General features: G+C 29.7%; 1 protein-coding gene across 7 annotated transcripts; it reads right to left on the reverse strand.

The window, feature by feature from the left end:
* Positions 1–424: 424 nt before the first annotated feature.
* Positions 425–15,636, reverse strand: LOC115244140 (glutaminase kidney isoform, mitochondrial). Of its 7 annotated transcripts, none has more exons than XR_003885326.1 (13): positions 14,990–15,636; positions 13,420–13,517; positions 10,794–10,829; positions 10,213–10,312; positions 9,981–10,120; positions 9,373–9,746; positions 8,902–9,182; positions 7,412–7,588; positions 6,988–7,148; positions 6,596–6,721; positions 3,668–3,808; positions 2,840–3,107; positions 425–1,359 (listed from the first exon to the last, which is right to left on the reverse strand). XR_003885326.1 is itself a non-coding variant. In XM_029821550.1 (12 exons), the coding sequence occupies exons 1-12, from the start codon at positions 15,062–15,064 to the stop codon at positions 2,924–2,926; spliced, it is 1,893 nt and encodes a 630-aa protein (XP_029677410.1). In that variant the 5' UTR covers positions 15,065–15,636; the 3' UTR covers positions 2,347–2,923. The 7 variants fall into 7 exon arrangements, 5 of the variants coding, with proteins under 5 accessions (XP_029677410.1, XP_029677413.1, XP_029677411.1 ...); XR_003885327.1 differs by lacking the exon at positions 425–1,359 and adding an exon at positions 2,367–2,380; XM_029821550.1 differs by lacking the exon at positions 425–1,359 and having other exon boundaries at positions 2,347–3,107.
* Positions 15,637–15,739: the final 103 nt, after the last annotated feature.

Below are 15,739 nucleotides of genomic sequence, written 5' to 3' on the forward strand. Positions count from 1 at the left end.
TATATATAATATATTATTATTGTCATCTTTTGTCTATTTGAAAATATAATTTCAAATCTTCTGCATAAAGCGATTCTATCATTCAAAAATAGTCGCCTAATATACATTGAATATACAGATAATCGCTACGTTAGCGTAATCGCAACTTGTGATTAATACATTGCAAAAAATTGACTCTTGCAGCCTTTGCAGCCTGTTGACATTTATACAGCACGATATCGATAACAGCTGATAAGAAGTAATCGCTCATATACTGAGAAGTAATTATACACACTCCAATTGGCGTTATACGTCACTTTAAACTGAGAACAGCGTATATATTTTTATGTACCGTAGCTGATAATATTTCAGAAATAATGTATATCTTAATAGCATTACGCATTTTCTCTCGCGTCAATGCCCATTTTTTCATCGTTGAATATATAATATTTATATACATTGTGTGTGTGATATATATTAATATTTAAATTAATATTTTTCGAAGTTATTCTCGCAGTGGACGCTTGCGAAACATTTCTAAGACGGATATAGTATTTTATATCTGTGAAGAATATCTCTAAAACGCGTCGAGAAACACATTTAGAAAGATATGTTAACGCACGATTCACGTGCGCGATTTATTACGAAGAATTTTCACAAGATAACATCTGTATTTCCCTATTAAATCGTTATCCGCGCGTATTTTATGCGCCATTGTAAAAAAAACAAATTGTTACTTGTATGATTAAAGGAGAATAATAAGCGCCGCTATATCGAGATAATATATTCTATCAATTATCAATATCTGTCTGACGAGAAAATCATTGATATTCTACTATTTAAAGTAAATATAAATTTAAATGTGAAATGGTTTATTTCCCAAAAAATGAAAAAATATGAATATATTAAAAAGAATGCCTAATAATCTCAATTTTATACAACTTGCATTTCAAAGTACAAGTAGTATCTTTTTTCGACTTTAAACGTACTTCGCTGTCTCGCAATCTAATATGCATTAATGAACAAGTCAATTAAAAAAATTGTTCTTAAAACAGCTCTCTCTCTTCTTTCGTTTTTAAGGCAAACCTTGTATGAAAAGACAAGAGAATTTCTTCTGTCTTATTATACATATTCTTTAATGTTATAAACAATATAATTGAAAACTTAAAAAAAAGTTTATGTACACAAATTTATATGCAATGTAAAATTTGATATTTTATAATCTATTCAAAACATAATCGTGCAAAGAATATTTTATCAAATTTTAAAACCGGATAATATTTCATTATTTTTTTATTAATCTGATATGTAAATCGGTAATTTTTATCATATTTACACATTCGAAACGTAAGGGTGGATGATGAAATGTTAAAGTGTATTCTAAAAAGAGAAAAATCACAGACCTCGGTAATAGAATAAGACAAAATAAAAATTTTTTCATCGTTGATGACGTAAAAATTAAAAAGTATCGAGATAATACAAAATAAATATTTTTAAATATAATATAAATTTTATAAGTTTTTAAATATAAAATCTTCCTATAAATTAAAGAAATATAGAAATAGTAATCGTCTTTTTAATTATACAAAAAAAATTAATGAAAACCATTCTAATATAATGTTGTTACACTATGTCAAAATATATCCAAAATTTTTGTGTATAATACATATTTTTAATTTAAGAGCCTTTCAAATACAATGTATTTTATTTTAAATTATATATGATGCCTCTTCTGCACGAATCGTTAAGTTTATTTAATTTTTCTGCAAAAAATATTTCAAGATTGTAACATATAAAAACTCCAAAATTTGATTCATAAATACGAACATGCAATCACACCAAATACCACGAGAAAAGAATTTTTTTCTCTTCCATAAAATTAGCATAAATGACCACAGCTAATCGACGTAAATACGCATCCGCATAAGCGCCATTCTTTGCATTTTTTATACGTCCCGTGCATTTTAAAAGTTATTGTAACTAGTGTGCACAAGCAGAATAGTGTTGTTAGGTGCAATCAGACAAACTTGGCAATATATTATATTAAAAGTGTATTTTTTACATAATATTACTCGTTAAACGCGCGTGTAAAAAAATTATGCTCAATAAATTTTATTACATTAATTATATGAAAAACGCAAGTATAAAAAATCAATCATTATGCATGTGGGGAAAACCAATGAATACGTGAAAGTAACGAACGAATGAGAGGAACAAAAGTTAAACCAACCGTTCTCGAAATATTCCTTTTTTTTTTTTTGCTGTGACGTGCGAGTCTTGGTGATTGGCGATGAGGATCTACATATAATGGGTCAAGGAAAGAACCAATGGTATGATAAATATGATAAAAGAATAATAAAATCGAAACGTAAGGGTGGATGATGAAATGTCAAAGTGTATTCTAAAAAGAGAAAAATCACAGACCTTGGTAATAGAATAAGACAAAATAAAAATAAAATATAAATTAATAAAGCGATGAAACGAACTCTTCATCATTACGAATTTTTTTAACGCTAGATTAATTAAGTAACACAAAAAACATAAACGTACATAATATTAATCATAGTTAATCTGTGCTGCTCAAGATCAAAACCATATCGTGTGTAAGTAAAACAAGGTCATACATGGCTCTAATGAATCTTGGAAATCATAAATGAAATTATTATTCCTCGTTATTGTATCTTTAAGATTGAAAGAGAGAGATGTGAACTCTTATATAAAAGTTTCATATTAATTCATTCGTATACCATTGTATAAAAAAATGCATGCAATCGGCAAATAATTCTTATATGAAAATAATGACATGCAAATCTATACTATATGTTGTTTAACATAAAAGAAATAAAATTTGTATATTTACATTATTTAAAAATGTTTTCTTTACTGAATAGCTTTGTTCCCGCTCTCATACTCCAGTTTCACACAATTTGCCTTTCATTATTGTTTACGGTAATGGCGATTGCATCGCTGTTTCTTGCTTTTTAGGACAAGAATCGTTGTTGTCATCGATATCCTCGTTCTGTTTGTTCTCCAGCTCGGTATCGTGAACGAGAGCATAGTTATTTAAATATTCTACTATCTGCATATGTCCGAAAGTCTCGGCTTCGTCAACTGGTCGTTTGCCCCACCTAAAAATATGATATATGTATGTTTCTAAATTCAGACTCTGGATTTAAAAGATGACTTTGCCAAAGCAAGAGTCGTACAATTCCTACTCTTTTAAAATGCTACAGTCATTAATTTAAAAATATTTAAATATATGCATACATGTATAAAGCTAAAAAGATATATAAAAAATTATATAATATTTAAGAAATATATAAATATTATATATGTAAATTAATTTTTTCTGAATTAAACAAAAGATAATGTTAAATATTTAAAAAATTGCGAGCAATAAAAAAGAGATACACAGGAAAGATTGAAATTTTAATTCCGAAAATATTACTTCGAATGTGTTAAATAATTCATAAATAAAAAAGCAGCGGTAATACTCAGAAATGGAGAAAAGCATAATTTTTTACTTGACAATATAAAAGTAAAAAGTATTATGCTATTCATAACGATCGCGGTGGACCAATCATCCGTAATAATCGTGAAATTATGTTGAGTAAAATACCAGCACACAGAAAATTATTAAAACAATCATTGTGATACTTGATCTTGAAGCAAATCGTATGACGCTTACCTGTCCTTGGGATTATGTGGAACTCCGCACTGCTCGATCAGAAACTCGACGCAATCCAGATGACCTTCGCTGGCGGCCAAGTGCAATGCGGTTCTGCCGTCGTAGTCGGACAGAGTCATGTCCATCCCGCTCAATCGGTGCCTAAAATTAGAGAGAAGATTCGATGTGATAATCAAAGAGTATTAGAGAGAGTTTATTATTATTCGAAAAATAATAATAATAAATATAATACATATATAATTATATTTATTACAAGAGGATCTACATATAATGGGTCAAGGAAAGAACCAATGGTATGATAAAATATCGCCAAGAATAATAAAAAGAAGAATAATTTCTGCTTGCGCTTTTCTCAGAATTATTACATTAATTTCTATATGATTAAAACGGTTGATTAAAATTTATCTAAATTAAATTACAAATAAATTTTTTATTCTAATTAAAAAAAAGCCAAAATATTAACTGCATTTTGATTGTTCTTTTTTCTAGCATTAAAATAGGCTGCTATAATTTTTTAAAACGGTTTATTCCAGAAGACTTTATTAATAATAATAAAATTTCGGCACTATACGATATCGTTTACATTCAGCCGACATTAGCCCTGTTACAGCGAATTAATAATATTTAACGGTCGATCAAGCGTTAAATACTAACACTAACCAATAGTCAATTTAACTGAAGAAGCTGTTTTCTAGATTATATCCTCAAGCATCTTGTGAAACTTGTATCATTCCGGTTCTTCAAGGTCAGGTTCAATGACTGGTCTTTAGCCATCGACGAATTATCAGAATTACCTGTAGAAATCTAGTAACATTCAGAAATTATAAAATGTCTTGCAACATCGATAATTATTACATCCGGTTACAATTGTAGTACATTTATATATAATACTCATATTTATTCATAGATAAATACATTCTTTGTATATGTGTGTGTGTGTTATATATATTTATAATATATAGTTATTATATATAATTATATATTTATATATTTATTATATACGTATACATATATCTATAACAAAAATTTTGATGAATATAATTTTCAAAGAAAAAAATTAACAGAACGCAATAAATTATAATTTATAATATAAGAATCTTTTTTAATGTACTACATTTGTCAACAATTATTATATGTATTTTTACATAATTAATTTTGGATTTTCCTTATATAATACGCGGAATTCTTTGATCGAGAATTCAGAGTAATTACTTGGAAATAACGAACGAAAAGCTGAGTTTGATTTCGAGTTCCAAACATGTGTACGCAAATGTCCTGAAAGTAAACAATTATTATCGACGATAATACAGTTGGCCTTGTCACTAAACATAAACATGCACAGATATTCGTGTACACGATGTCTGATCTTTACTTTGCGATAATATTCGTTATTTCCGTCCGTGCGTCATCATAAATACGGATGATGAACGCGAACGAGTTACTTAACTTTTTAGTTTATCATCAACTAACGATTTTCTAATCATTAATTTAAGTGGTGCGATGTTATGTCGATTGACCTATGAGAGATTCCTTGCATTTCAACAATCGGGGAATCCTCATGACGTGGTCAAAGCAAGTTAATCTTGTGAAGCAATTTTTTGGTCTCAAAATCGTTTCATTGACCTACTGGCATTATTATATAAGAAAATATCTATGTCCTATATCAAACATCATATGTTTGCTATTATATTTATTCAAAATTTATTAGAATTAATATTAGAAAAGTACAATGAATTTCTTAAAGAATTAATTTCTATAATAATATAACTTTTTTAAATTCTAGATTTGATTATCAAACATGAATTTTTACAAAAGATAAATATCGACAAATTCAAATCTTATCTACATATATAATTTTTTAATAATTTATCTATCGCGCGTAACTTATCTGTAGACACATTTTTATAAAATACTAACTTATTTAATAACAAACTTTTTTATATGGATTATAAACAGTAACAATTTTTTAATAAAGATATCAGTGACATAATTTCTAATAGAAATCAGATACTAAAGTCGGAAAGCTTTTAACAAATTTATTTTCAAGGTACTTTTTAAATAATACATGATGTTAAGAAAGATACGTGGGACACAAAGGCAATGATTTGTCCGCGATTGAATCATGATCGGATCAAGTTCGACGGATAGAATGTCGATATTACGGAATAGAATAGTATAATGAATGCAAATGCAAAACCCACGGGAAACCTTCGAGCGTTTCTAATGACTCACCTTCCGCGGGATATTTTAATCAGGCGACAAAATTTGGCGTCGGCCAGGAAAACCCAACTGTTTCACTTATGTGCTTTAACTGCGGTATCACTGATGTAGTCTTTACTATACTTACATATGACGGACAATGACGTAATCCGTGTATGTACATACCGTATGTCGTGGGTAGCGAAGGACTATTAATCATCCATTATTTAGAACTCTATTGTTAGAGTTTCGCTCGTATTTATATGATCTAAAATGTATTATAGTATTCTTTGATCTGGATATATTATAATTAAATTATAAATTTATATTTACATTATTTTTTACTATAAATTATAAAATATTGATAAAAACAATGAAATTCTTTTTGTCAATTCTTTTTAAACAGGAAACTATTATAATTTTTTTTTTCAAGTAACTCTTTTTCTATTCAAAACTATCTTTCTCTCACAAGATGTTTCCTTACAATTTTAGTAGGATTGTGTAAATTAAATATTTTTCAAGTTTCAATCCTGTCATAGGCAACATTGTTAAAAAAAATACAAAGATACATAATATCGTCTCGACATGTTAAATCTCGCGCTGGAGCTTTTGCATACAGACTCTGTCAAATGTAAGAGCATCGCGTGATGGAAAAAAGAACCAAACAACCATGCATTTCCGTGCGCGCGCGTTTATTTTTATTAAACAGGTTCTAAAAGAATATGTCACCTTCTCATCGCTGTGACATCACCGCTGGCAGCGCTAAACAGAAGATTAACGATCGAGAGACCTTTCGTCTCATATTTGTGCCGTCTAGGATCCTTCTTGTTCGTCGCATGCTTCAAGTTATCATATCTGTGATCACACAATGAACAGGCTAAAATAATCGATACAAGAAAGACCGACGACGAAGAATAGTCAGAATTCAAATTTTGTAATTTCTACGATTCATGATGTAAACTACATAAAGCTGAGAAAAATATTGAAAAAATATTTCATGATAATCGAAATATCAGGGGAAGACATTATTAAAATTGTCAAGTACTTTTTTAATCTTTTATCATCTTCTTATATCGGTCTTTGGTAAATTGGATTTAATTATTGATTGACTGAATCGTTACCTATGAAAGTTAAATTCAGTTACGAGCTCTTCGCAAAACTGCACACCGCGACAGGAATTTCCAAGCGGATCCAAGGGTGGAGACCACGTGCATATTCCCATGACATTTGGAATTACCACCAGAAGGCTTCCCGACACACCGGATTTCGCTGGTATGCCAACCTAGAGTAAATTATATTTCTTAATATAATGTTATGTAATGTGTTTTATTGAATGATTAATACGTCTATAAAATAGACTGATAATATTCACATGCACAAAGCAAGTATAATATAACAAATTTTTATATTAAATTATAACAAATATATAATTGCTAATAAAATATTCGCAAGAATCTCGTTTAATTTGTGAACGCTTTCAATCATTGACGTAAGAGGTATCGAATATCTCTTACGTCAATGAGATGTAGTTTTATTAACACTTACTTTGAATGCGAATTGTCCACTATAATCATACATGCCACAGCTGTGCATAAGACTTAATACGTCACGAACACTGTCCGGTTTTAAGACTTTTTCTTCAGTGATTGGACATATGCCACCGTTTGCTAGTGTGGCCGCCATCACCGCCATCGTCTCGCAATTCCCTTCCATAGCACAACACTTGACAATAAAAATACAATTTGTTAATACGTCTATAAAATAGACTGATAATATTATCAACGTCGCGTACATGTATCGTTATCAAAATAAAAATAAAAAATTAGGTTTGCTCCTATTGTCCGCGAAGTAAAATTAAAGTAAATGTTGCAAATTGTATTGCACATTAATTATAAAATATTGATAAAATTCTTTATTATTATATAAATCTAGACATGTATATATATTTATATTTTTATATAACGTATAACTTAATTTTTATTATTAAATATTAAATCTGTCACTATAATTAATTTGTCTTTTCTCTCTGATATATTTGAGAATTATTAGATTGAGTAATACACACTAATGTAAGTAAAAAAATAAACATATATAATTTAATCTTTGTAATTTTTTTGCATATATGTCCTCCAATTATTACGAATAAACGCATATTGTCAAGGATTTAGTTCTAATAATGGTTGTAGCTAATTATATCAACATAATATAACTCTCTCTACTTCTTTAATTAATAATACCACTGCCATACAAAACGTCCTGTCATTCCGCATATATGAATTTTCATTACACTAGCATTTTATTATAACTCGTTTAAATTGTTAGAATTATTTTATGTTTACTTCGCATCGGTTATAACATACATACACGTTTGACTGGTATGTGAAATCACAGCGCGCAATGTCGAGGTCGAAGCCAATCTTCATTTTTTGATATTATTGTTTGTTACTTCCTTCTAGTCTTCTTGTTTTTACGTTCTCCATGATATTGCGTCATGAAAGTACAAAGCTCGTTTAATGATTAGTTGATAGTTCGATCATCCGCTATCTCTACGATATTATCATACATGCATTCCGCATATTTTACAATTGTCTGATTGATGTATCCGACATTGATTAATGGAAATGCTAAAATTTTATTTTAACCGGTATGCCTTGATAGTAATAATTCATACTTTAAATAAGAAATACAAACGATTAATGAAATAAATACGGATTATTTTTTCAAATGTTTTATTTTATAGATAGAACAAGTACACATATGCTCCTATTGTCCGCGAAGTAAAATTAAAGTAAATGTTGCAAATTGTATTGCACATTAAACATACGCTGAAATGTAGCATATAAAAATTTAATAATAAAAGGAGACCTGCATTTATTCTATAAAAAGATTTCGACAACAGTGCTTTATCTATTAAATAGATATAAAATACAAAAAAAAATCACAAATTCAATTTTTAATAATTAAAGAAATATCTCTAATATATTTTACTTATGTTAGATCGTTTTCGTGATTTTATACAGAAAAGAAATATTTACCTGGAAATAATAGTCCATAATATCGCGCAAATTCGTCTTGTCTGGATAACAGTTGTGTTCCCTCATGTAAAATCCTAAAGCGTAATTTCGGTCGGCTGCTTCTCGTTCCGATAAGAAAACGGCGTTGTTGAAACCCAAATTCTCCTCACCGGCCAATCTTTTAAAGTAATTCATTGTAAAGTCGAATTTCTCTGCCAGGCCCAGTTCTGGTTTGACTAATGTTTTCAAAAGCGAGCAAATCAGTATTGCTCCGGCGTTGATCATTGGATTGTGTGGCTTTTCTAAAATAATATTTATTAACAGAAATTAATCATGTAACTAAAACTCATAAAAAAATTAATATTTAAAGTATTTAATTAATTAATTAATTGTTTCATAATCCATTAAATATCAGACTCTATATTTCAATTGACCAACCAAATTACACAATGTCAATTAATTAATTCAGAGAGAATATCAAGCAATACTCACTATTATGATCGAGCACGAGCTCGTTAAAATTTCTACCCGATGGCTCTTGGCCAATGTATTGATGTACCACTTCCGGACCCAATCTGTCCAAGGCAATCGCATAGGTTAAAGGTTTGCTGCAACTTTGAAGGGTGAATGGTATTGAAGTGTCGCCGATACTGAATCGCTGGCCGTCAATGGTGCACACAGAGACACCCCAGTATTCCGGATTCATTCTGGCTAACTGCGGTATATAGGAAGCAACCTTGCCTTCGGTGTTCGTCTTGCATTTCCAATAAAAATCTTCTATATGCTTTGTGAAACCCGCCCAGTCGGGAATTATGAATTGATGCCTGAAGGCCCGTGAGATTAGTACGATATTGGGATTTATAACCCTAGAAACAGAGAGCAACGCATTAAAAATATATCGCGTCATAAACTTCATAAACCAGACTTTAAAAAACAATTTATATTTATTACATATTATATTTGTAATTAGTGAGAAAAATATATAACATGTATTCAAGAAAGAGGAGTTGTCAAGATATTGAAAATTATAATTGTCCAAAAAGTTTTCTTATATTTTGCTCACTTTAAATAAAGTTATCTACTTGAGATCGTAAACTTACCTCCTAAATTGTTCTCTATCTAGTTTTTGCGTTTCGTGCGATATATTTTCATGACCCGCCTTTGCGTGTTCCTTTTTCAGATTATCCGTAAGTTCTTGTAGACGAGGATCATTCTTCCGCAAGCCAGTTATCCTTAAAGCCTTGAATACATGTACAAAATGTCAAATTCTATTCTTTTTAAATCATTTTGCAAATATATTAGAAACGCATATATAAATTTTATTGTACATACAGCTAGAAATTTTCCCACCGATACGAGACCGCTCTCTTCGTTTTTAAACATGTCGAATAAAACATCTTCAGCGTTTGTTGCTTGATCTTGATCTCGAGTGCTATAATATATTAATATACAACTATTGAAAGAAGATGTATGATACATTAATCGTTGTTACAGAAATGAAAACAATATTACCGATATTTTTCACAACTATACATTTTTCTACATACTTTGATCATAAATAATAAAATAATATTTAATGAATACCACATTATCGTTAAATATTCTAAAAAATAAATTATTTTATTATTTAGCAATCATAAAATTAATATATGATATCTCATTTATAATTTGCAAGCCATTGTTTGTTAGTAACTGTAAATATAAAATTCTCTCTATGCATTATTTAAAGCAAAGTAATAAATTTGATTACTTCAAGAAATAATGAACAGGAAAGTTAAATGTGGCTTCAATGTAATTATTATCAATAATGTATTTATGATATTATCAATAAAGTAGCATTAAATGCTATACCGTGAATTATAATGTAAGCAATTCATATCACACCATGCATTAATGTAGCACATAGTACTCACTACATATAGTGGCTGTCATGAATGAAGCTGTATTCGCTGTAACGAGAAGCAAGACGAACGATTCTGCATTAGTAATGATAATAATAATTGTTAATGTGGTTGTTATACCTAAGGAAGCGTGCCAACATCTTGGTAGACTGATCACTTTTCTTCTCTAACCAGATCGAACACGCAACTTTCGATTTAATCTTATAATCTTCCGAAACTTTAGCCAATTGAAGATTAGATTTTGTTTTGGAATCGCAAACGATCGTCTCAATATAAGGCATATTGATTGTCGTGCTTTGCGCTTTGATAAGAGAATCAATAATATTTATAATATTTATAATCCTCGCAAGTATTAATTGAGGCTATTATATTAATTGTATGTATTGTGTTAAATAAAATTAAATTATTTTAATATACAATATTAGTCTTTTTTTGTTTTCTCTGATGTAAATTTATTAGATTTATAAGCAAATATTTATTAAATTGGTATAATTAATTAAATTTAAAATTATTCATGCACTTTTCTCACTACTTCGCGCATATTCATAGCAAATATTTTATATTATAATGCACTTCGATCACAAAATATAATTAAAGATCACTAGTTTATATAACGCGTAATCCAAGAAATCCTCAAAACGTAATATTATACGTAATTAATGTGTACAAAATCTAAAAAACATCAAACGTTTTATGTCTTGCAGATTGCTTGTAATGTGACAACGTTTATCAACTGTGAGGAATTACTGGGATTCTTATATATTACCCGAAGAAAAAACAAGTTTTTGACCTTTACATTCTCGCCCCCCACGATGACGACAAAAAATATCTTAAGATAGTATCGCCATTGGTGTCAAATTAGTGCTTGTAACATCTTGCAAGCGAAGAGCCACGTGTAATTTGCATTCGATGACGAACCATCGTGCCAAACAAACAGAAACCACTTACAAATAATTGCTTGATATATTAGAGCCGATTAGAGCTGGAATAAAGAATTAGTCTTTTTTTGTTTTTTCTGATGTAAATTTATTAGATTTATAAGCAAATATTTATTAAATTGGTATAATTAATTAAATTTAAAATTATTCATGCACTTTTCTCACTACTTCGCGCATATTCATAGCAAATATTTTATATTATAATGCACTTCGATCACAAAATATAATTAAAGATCACTAGTTTATATAACGCGTAATCCAAGAAATCCTCAAAACGTAATATTATACGTAATTAATGTGTACAAAATCTAAAAAACATCAAACGTTTTATGTCTTGCAGATTGCTTGTAATGTGACAACGTTTATCAACTGTGAGGAATTACTGGGATTCTTATATATTACCCGAAGAAAAAACAAGTTTTTGACCTTTACATTCTCGCCCCCCACGATGACGACAAAAAATATCTTAAGATAGTATCGCCATTGGTGTCAAATTAGTGCTTGTAACATCTTGCAAGCGAAGAGCCACGTGTAATTTGCATTCGATGACGAACCATCGTGCCAAACAAACAGAAACCACTTACAAATAATTGCTTGATATATTAGAGCCGATTAGAGCTGGAATAAAGAAGCTCCATGTGGGGGAAAGAAAAGAAGACAAAGGTCAGCTTGTCGATAAGAAGAATACTTATGTGTGTTTGGACACACGAGTTTGACTATATATATATATGTATATAAAACTATATGATAAATAAAATACAAATATATATATATATATAATAAAGCTGAATATCTATTCTGTAAAATCAGAAATCTATAACGTGTAGAATCACAAATTATTTAAAAGATATTTGTATTTTTGTATTTATTTCTATTGCTTTTTCTATTTTATTTTTTTTAGTAGAAATATTTAATGTAATCTTTTAATAAAAAGAAATATTTAATGTACATGTTTAATAAACATTTTTTAGCTGATTTTTAATGGTCAAATTGTTTCTAAAGTAAAAGTAAATAATGACAGAAATTCTTAAAAATAAATTAATCTTACCGAAAAGATCTTAGCGGCAGTTCTTTGATATCACTGATTATGCGAACGTAATGATTACTGAATTCGAAATCGTCCATCGTTCTGGTTTTACAAATTTCAAATGAAAGGAAAAGGCACTGACATCAATCACCATTAGAAGTTTAATATTTCGACGTTCGATCTTGTGTATAACATTTTGCGATCTCGCGAGCTCTCTCAACTTTAGTATAACGACAGATAAAATCATCGATCTGCGAGATGGCGTATTGCTGAATGCACTTAAATAATAGCCAATAATAATGCTTGATCGAACAATTGTGATGGGTCAATAGATCGCATTGGTTCTATATTGTATCAATAAACTTATTGCACGATGATATGCCTTTCCTACGGAAAGTAAATTCTATATGTATATCAGTATTGCTTGCAACATATCGCAATTATGCATTTATCCAGGTTTTAATTACGTTTTAATATTACGTTTTTTACAGACGATCGTGATTAAGTGCGTATCAAAATTGATACTGGCGCGAGTTTCGCGTATCGAATATTGATATCGAAAATATAATTCGTAAAAATATTCATATCACTCTTTGATAAAAGTTTTCTTATATATTTTTTATTTAATTTTTTGTGATAATTAAATTAACAATGTAAATAAGAATTTTCTTACCGTGTCTGGGAATGTTCTAATTCCACTGCAGTTCCGAAAGCAGCATCCAGATATTTCGCATTTCCAAATCTCGTGGATGCTGGTACAGCAGCACGCCTCTGCAAAATCGCGAATATCGTTTAGTGTAACAATTAAAAGAGAAAAACATAAAAACTGCTTCCAATCGCATAAAATTAAAACGATTTGTATTTGAACCAAATTAGCTGCACAATCAAAATCGTACTATTCGTATATTTCTTTATCGAACAAACTTAAACTTTAAAAATATGTGTTATTATTTGTATGTTAAAATGTGTCCGTGATTTTATGATGCAGTATCCTTTCTGTTATAAAAAACCGGTCACACAACAGCTGCTAAATTTAGCATTTTTGAGATATTCGTATTGAGAGAAATCGCACTGGTTGCCAGGCAGCTCTGTATTGATTCTTTGATGAATCAATGTCTAATATTCTAAGCGGAAGCTTGCCACGTGCACTCTAATTCGAATCAGTGGGATTGCGTGTACCCATACATGAATGTAATGAAAATTGAAAGCCCGTCCGATCGAAGAATGAGATATATGAAATATTACTTTCGCCACTCGTGCCTCGTTACGCAATCGTTACTTGAACGACTGGAAATGAGCTTACTATTTGTTATAGAAATAAGTTTCATTACAAAAGAATAAAGCTCAAACATTTTTTAACAATTTTGGTAAATCAAGAAAACAAATCGTCAGTTTAAAAAGGAAAATAAATCCACTAATATACAGAAGATTTGAAGAAATCGCGGAGAGAGAGAAATTCTCTCTCTCTCGCTTTACAATAACATTACAACATTTATAACGATGAGTATACACACTCAAATATATGCACATAAAGAGAACTATTTTTTACATATATATACATATTTACGAGTACTGATTTTAACAGATAAAATAAGTCATACAAAAAATATGACTATGTTTAAAATATGTATATTTTTAAGATATGTATTTTTTTTTAAATTATACATATATTAAACACAGGTATATTATATGGTATTAATATATATTTGTCGAAGTATGATTATAAAACGGACATTATAATAATATAAATATACATATTAATTATATTATTCTCGATGTCTCGATAATTATCAGATTTATACATCGCGCACGAACTGTTAACTATAGTAATCTAATTTAAGCATTCCGTTGGCACAACAGACACAACGTGAAATACGACGTATTTTTGTCACCTATATAGGCCACTGTCAACACCCACGTGGTTGTAATAGACAAGAGTAATCTCTTGAATAATTTTCTTTTAATGGTATACATTATAATATTTCATTATAAAAATAATAATTTAACTATATATATTATAAATGATAATTTAACTAATAAATCAGTTATATATTATAAATACATTAATATCGAATTTTGGATAGATATATTCCTCATTATTGCGCAATACACAAATGGAAACGCCATATTCAACGTCTCTCTTACTAGCCATTCGTAGGAATGTCATTAATTTTTTCAAATTTCCATTATTTAATAATTTGCTCTCAAATTTTTTTTCTGTTTTTCCTGCAATGCATTTTTACCTTGCTAGTAGAATGCAATCTTTTGAACCCGTTCGCCCCGACTCTCATGATCTTCAGCATCCTTGCTCCCTGCATCACTACCCTTCAATAGCAAAGCCTTCCTCTCCTTAATCACTCTATATCAATTTATTCGACGCACTGCTAAAAAAATACTCGAATAATTCGTAAAGTCGTAAATAAATCGTAAAAAGAATTCTTAAACTTCTCTCTTCCAATGACCTAAATTTTCTGATCGATGTCGCGCTACACAAACGCACTATAAATGTCCGCTGTGATTCGCACTTTGAATCATGAAATATTTACTCGCATCCACATTAATTCATATTGCGAACATACAATATTTCTGTGAATCGGTCCTTTATTTTCTTAACGAACTCTTGTGCGTCGATTGACAATGCCGTTTAATGCGAATTTATCACTCGTGCAATTTTACGTCAACGACGACGCGAAAGACGACCCTCGGCGTCTCGGCGATCAGCGTCTACTGCACTGAGGGTCGTACAGACGCCCGTGGGGAAGGTAGGAAAAACCGGCCGGTGGGACATGCGCACGATTTAGGGATGGTATAGAATATTCGCTACAGTTGATCTTGAATATGTCACGGGTTCATCGGATCGATGTAATCCACATGGATTATCTCGCAAAAAGAAGAACCGTAAAACGATTTTTGAAAACGTTATTTCAGCAAAATTCTGTATAAAATAATCTTGGCATTTTGTAAATGTCATATACAAGTTAATTATTAATATT

This window comes from Formica exsecta, unplaced genomic scaffold (genome assembly GCF_003651465.1).
Source record: "Formica exsecta isolate Colony F162 unplaced genomic scaffold, ASM365146v1 scaffold80, whole genome shotgun sequence".
Lineage (NCBI taxonomy): Eukaryota > Metazoa > Arthropoda > Insecta > Hymenoptera > Formicidae > Formica > Formica exsecta.